The sequence below is a fragment of the Phasianus colchicus genome, chromosome 13, assembly GCF_987193195.1.
Source record: "Phasianus colchicus chromosome 13, bPhaCol1.hap1.1, whole genome shotgun sequence".
NCBI classification, from domain to species: Eukaryota; Metazoa; Chordata; class Aves; order Galliformes; family Phasianidae; genus Phasianus; species Phasianus colchicus.
Window position 1 is genome coordinate 295,628 of NC_143448.1, and position 6,281 is coordinate 301,908.

General features: G+C 48.7%; 1 protein-coding gene across 1 annotated transcript; it reads right to left on the bottom strand.

The window, feature by feature from the left end:
- Positions 1-2,571: 2,571 nt before the first annotated feature.
- Positions 2,572-3,504, bottom strand: LOC116241505 (olfactory receptor 14J1-like). The gene has a single exon (XM_031612074.2). It carries the CDS (start codon positions 3,502-3,504, stop codon positions 2,572-2,574), a length of 933 nt encoding a protein of 310 aa, XP_031467934.2.
- Between the last annotated feature and the right edge of the window lie 2,777 nt (positions 3,505-6,281).

The following is a 6,281-nucleotide window of genomic DNA, read 5'->3' on the forward strand; positions in this document are numbered from 1 at the left end:
GGCAAAGAAGGGGTAAACCTATTTTGGCTGCTGAACTGTGGAAAGATATTGCTGCTCAAATAAAGAATATGGTTGCAAAGGTGCACCATGTGGATGCTCATGTGCCCAAGAGTCGGGCTACTGAAGAACAGCAAAATAACCACCAGGTAGATCGAGCTGCCAAAACTGAGGTGGCTCAAATAGACCTGGACTGGCAGAAAACAAGGGTGAATTATTTCTAGCTCAGTAGGTTCATGAGACCTCGGGCCATCAAGGAAGAGATGCAACATATAAGTGGGCTGGAGACCAAGGGGTGGACTTAACAATGGATGCTATTGCAGAGGTTATTCATGACTGTGACACATGCGCCACAATTAAACAAGCCAAGAGGATGAAACCACTCTGGGAGGAAGGGCGATGGCAAAAGTATAAATATGCGGAGGCATGGCAGGTTGATTCTATCACCTTGCCACGATCCCGCAGTGGTAAGTGTTATGTGCTTACCATGGTGGAGGCCAACACTGGGTGGTTTGAAACATATGCAGTACCTCATGCTACCGCCTGAAACACCTTATTGGGTCTGGAGAAACAAGTCCTGTGGCAACAATGCACCCCAGAAAGAATTGAGTCAGATAATGGGACTCATTTCAAAAATTCTCTTGGAAACACTTGGGCCAAAGATCATGGCATTGAGTGGATTTACCATATTCCCTACCATGCACCAGCCTCTGGTAAAATTGAACGATACAATGGGTTGTTAAAAACTGTGCTGAAAGCAATGGGTGGCGGAACATTTAAGCACTGGGAGAAGCATTTGGCAGAAGATGCCTGGTTGGTCAATACCAGAGGATCTATCAATCGTGATGTTCCTACCCAATCCAGCTCCCTACATGCTGTAGAGGGAGATAAAGTCCCTGTAGTACATGTAAAGTGCATGGTGAGAAAAGAGTTTGGGTCCTTCCAGCTTCTGGATAGGGCAAACCTCTCCTCTGTGGAACAGGTTTTGCACATGTACCTGTGTCCACCTGGTGGGTGATGGAGAATGATGGGGATGTTCAATGTGTACCAGAAGAGAATTTGATGTTCGGAATGCAGTCAGTAATTCCATGTGTATATATCTATATAGACGTGTGTGTGTAATGCATTTTAATTATTCTTTTTGTATATATGTAGATATATTAAGCATGATGTAGTGATGTAGAGTAAGGGGTGGAATGTCATGCTTTTATGATTCTTGTTATCAGTATTCCACATCATAACATCATGTAAAACACAGGTAATTAAAGAGTTAATGCTCCAGTTCCATGGACTGACAACTTTCTGGATATCAGGTTCTCAGAAGAGAAGAAGAACTGCATTTCCCAGGGGACTTTGCATTCAGAGAGGAAGATAAGTCATGTGGGAAGTCACAGGATCTCTCCCTCTCTCCCTGCCTGGCAGTGTTGTGGTGCTCCCCAGCCTTGCGCCTTCAGTTCAAAGTGGAATGTTCAATTTCAGAGACTCTCTTATTTTATCTGATTTATCCCCCTCAATTTCAATTAGATTGTATTATATATTGTGTTGTCTTGCATTCTGATATCATATTTAGTAAAATTAAGTTTTCCTCCTTAGATTGTTGCAGCTGTTCTGTTCTTGGGGCCCAGTTCCCATATCCCTACCCTTCTTTTTTTCCCTTCCCATTTTGGGTCCAGAGGGCCTATGCACCTGATGCCCCCTCTCACGGGCACAAATTGATTGAAATAGCTCTGTGACATCCTGCAAGCAAAAAGGTCAGACGTTCATGCCTCTTAGGTTACCCTGGGACTGTGAAACTGTCCCCTCAGTCCACGGAGAATCCCATCAAAGCAATGGGCCTTTTCAGAGAGCAGTCCCATGAGTGAATTGCTGAGTCCAGCTTTGGGAGAGGCATCCATCCTTCTGCCCCTGCCTGGAGGATTGTCATTAGGGAACGTGTCACACCCCACACACGAAGGGAGGGAGGGGTGCCCAGATTCACAGCTCCTGGTTAGATAACAGTGAAACTGACACTCAGTGTCCAGGCACAGTCATCAGCTTTAATGCTAATATGTGCACTACAAGTATCCTGAGGGCTGACACAAGTGCAAGGAGAAAGGAGAACAGAGTGCAAAGGTGGTGCAAAGAGAGCAGCACTGAAAAGAGCACGTCCTGCTGTTGTCCATGGCCGTGGCTCCAGGGAAGCAGCACCACAACTCCAAGGCAGCAGAGAGGGAGCGCCCAGCGGGCGGTGAGGGGCAGCCCCACAGACACCAGGGCTGCTGCAACGTGTGGCATTGGGCTCTTGGTTCCTGCACCCCTCTGTGTGCAGGGCTGCTCTCTCTGAGATACAGATGATAGTCTAATATATATACATATTATATCATCCAAGCCTAGTGCTTGAAGAACAGTAATGTTTTCAGAAATAAGAAAAAAAAATGTAGGTGGGAAATATAGGTTAATAATATTATTTATGTAGAGTAAAAACTATTGTAAGAATTAAAAAAAATAAATGAGGAAAAAGTTGAAATACTACATGATGCCATTCCCAGCTTTTCTTGAGTTTGTGGTAATCATGTGAACATAATGAAGACATAATTAATGCTGAAGAAAAATATATATAAATAGATTCTCGAGGGCATCCTTGAGCTGCCGGTTCCTCATGCTGTAGATGAGGGGGTTCAGTGTTGGAGGCACCACCGAGTACAGAAATGACACCACCAGGTCCAGGGATGGGGAGGAAAGTGATGGGGACCTCAGATGGGAAAATGTGGCACTGCTGAGAAACAGGGAGACCACGGCCAGGTGAGGGAGGCACGTGGGGAAGGCTTTGTGCCGTCCCTGCTCAGAGGGCATCCTCAGCACGGCCCTGAAGATCTGCATGTAGGACACAACAATGAAAATAAAACAAGCAAAATAGATAGACGCACTAAATACGATAAGTCCAACTTCCCTGAGGTAAGAACCAGAGCAGGAGAGCTTGAGGATCTGGGGGATTTCACAGAACAACTGATCCACAGCATTGCCTTGGCAGAGAGGCAGGGAAAATGTATTGGCAGTGTGCAGCAGGGAATAGAGAACCCCAGTGCCCCAGGCAGCTGCTGCCATGCTGGCACGAGCTCTGCTGTCCATCAAGGTCCCGTAGTGCAGGGGCTTGCAGATGGCAACGTAGCGGTCATAGGACATGATGGTGAGAATGCAATATTCTGCCGATATCAGGAAGACAAACAGAAAGGTCTGGGCAACACACCCTGAGTAGGAAATGGCTCTGGTGCCCCAGAGGGCATTGGCCATGGCTTTGGGGAGAGTGGTGGAGATGCAGCCCAGGTCGAGGAGGGCGAGGTTGAGGAGGAAGAAGTCCATGGGGGTGTGCAGGCGGTGGTGGCAGGCTACGGCTGTGCTGATGAGGCCGTTGCCCAGGAGGGCAGCCAGGTAGATGCCCAGCAAGAGCCAGGAGTGCAGGAGCTGCAGCTGCCGCGTGTCTGCCAACGCCAGCAGGAGGAACTCGCTGATGGAGCTGCTGTTGGGCATCTGCAGTTCCTGGGCACGGAGTCCTGTTCACAGTGCAGAAGATAATGACAAGTCAAGACCATTCACACAGAAACTCTTCCCACCATTATATACAAGTTTTTCTATCTGTATGGAAAATGTTCATTTAACTCCATAGCGTGAGTTTATTTTAATGAGCTTTACTGCACTTTAAGAAGCAGAAGCTTAAGGAGCTCTTACTTTCCTCTCATTCTCTGATCTTATCTCAGCTGCTGGGATATTTTATTCTTACAAGTGATTTCCATGTCTCATATCTTTACCCCTTCTGCACTCACAGTGCCCATCCCAAACTCTATGCACTTCAATTTCTCTTAGAGAAAGCTCCCTGTTTGCGGGATTAGTGCTTTATTCATGTCTGCAGAAAATTTCAGTAATTTCAGCTGGTGCTGTCCTTTGGGAGAGAAGAGGCTGAAAGCACATGGGGAGGTTGTTCATATAACTGCAGACTGAGAAACAGATAGTTTAGGATTCTCAGAGATGTGTTCATATTTCACATGTCCTTCCAGAATTCTGCCTCCAACTCATTCTCCTTCTCTAAGGACACGTATGGGAAAATCCCTGTCTTGTCTCTCCTCTTGCTAAGTGCCCTTGGAAACTCTCTGGGATGCAAAGAAGCAGTGATCCCCTTGCCCCAGGCAGCAGCTGTGGCAGCAGAAGGCCCCTGCCCTGCCCTGCTGTGCCAGGAGACTCCTTCCCCCACACATCTCCCTGCAGCATCCTGGGCAGCTCCCCGGGCAGGCTGAGTGCTGAGTGCTGAGTGCTGAGTGCTGAGTGCTGAGTGCTGAGTGCTGAGTGCTGAGTGCTGAGTGCTGAGCCTGGCAGGCGGCAGAGTCCCTACCCTGGCACACAGCCCCTGAGACACAGCAGGGACCTGCTCTGCAGGACAGCCTTGGGCACCCGGCTGCAGCCCCTGGGCTGTGCTCTGATCCTGCAGCATGGAAACCCTCAGCTGGAGCTGTTCTTTATCCATAATAAAGAAACAGTGTATGCAGCCTGTTTTGCACTGGGATGTCCCAAATTTAGTGATCCCTGCAGGAAAAGCCTCTTCATTTGCTGCAGCCAGAGACTTACCTTGTCAGGGGCTGTGAGCAATGCTCCTTCCGTGAGCACACAGTTTGCTAACGTGCAACACAGCCTGTAAGCTCTCTTTCTTCTCCCCTCTCTCTGTCACCTGCAGATCATGCCCCCAGCCCTGCTGTGCTGTGCTGTGCTGTGCAGAGGAGCTGTTCCTCTGCAGTGCTGCCCCCTTGTATGAGCTCCCTGTGTCCCAGGAGCCCAGCCCAGCTCAGCAGCAGAGGATATGATTTCCTTCTCTCCATGGAGACATCCATTGGTCTCCAGGGGTGACATCTCCTGACGGGCAGCATGGTCATCGCTGCAGAATGTACTACACAGCCAGCTCAGTTAATCACCACATGTCCACTGGATTCCACAAGCATGGTTGTTTTTAGTAAAAGATGTTTGACCATGAGAGAACGAAATGCCAAATCTGGAAACAGCCGCTCATGACCTCTAATTCATAATATTAGAGAATCATAGAATGGCATAGTGTGGAGGAGACTTTAAAAATCGCCTAGTTCTAGCCCCCCAGACATTTAAAGGGTTGCCATCTACCAGATCAGGCTGCCTAGGATCACAACCAACCTGACCTTGAATGCCTCCAGGGATGGGGCATCCACAACCACTCTTGGCAACATTTTCCAGTGCCTGTGTGTAAAAAATGTCTTTACAGTATCAAACTTTAGACACTCCTTCTTAATTTAAAGCCATTTCTATATGTCCTGTTAATATCAGACAATCTCATACTAACGCTAGAGTTATTCATCTCATCTGCTGATGGAAAACCTGAGGCTAAAATAGGATCAGTTCCTCACAGAACCATGGGAGCAGGGAGTCCTCTTAGCTGAGTTCAGATGTGCACAGTGAGGTGTCTGTGTGTGAGCCCCTCATCTGAATCCTTGCTCTTTATTCAACAGGGACCGCTCACACATAGACACTCAGGGATGACCAAGGTGCCTGGGGTGATCCTAGCTGTGTGCTCGTGCTTGTGAACTGTGGTGGAAAATCTGTGAGACAGACAGCTCCTTCCTGAGCATCAGCTGAGGGCCAGAAGGGACATATTCCTGGCCATCCTAAATGCCACCACAGCCCTGTGCTTGGGGCACCCACTGTGCTTTTTGCACCTGTCCCCGTGGAGCATGTCGACAACCCAGGACATACACACTGACTGGATATGGGACACAGAAGAGCAGTCTGACAGAAAAGGATTAGAGGCCCTGGTCAACATCAGATTGAACGTGAGTCAGCAGTGTGCAGTAGCCTCACCTGGAGCACTGGGCAACACAGAACATAAAGGACATAAAACTATTGAAGACTGTCCAAAGGAAGGCACCAGAACTGAGAGATCTGAAGTTCATTGGGATTGACTGCTTGTTCAGACTGGGCCCTTCTCACATCCCACATCCTGGGATGAGACACACTGCCCACATGGCACTTGGGCCTCACGACAACCTTGCACCCCATGCAGAGTCTGGCAGCTGCTGTGCCCTGGTCTTTCATTTGACATCAGACAAACCTCCATCCCACTGCCCCAGGAAGGGCCCTGAGCCAGCAGGAGGGACACGATCTCCCTGCCAAGGCTCTGGGGATCAGGCCTTGGCCTTTCTGCTTCACAAGACAAAGGAGGCTTTTCTCAGCATCACAGCCACCATCCCAGTGCCTTGGTCTGCCTGCAATCATGGCTTCCAATTATCTGCTCT

Excerpts from the sequence above, each read along its gene's own strand:
- LOC116241505 (XM_031612074.2), bottom strand. The coding sequence starts at position 3,504 with ATGCCCAACAGCAGCTCCATCAGCGAGTTCCTCCTGCTGGCGTTGGCA.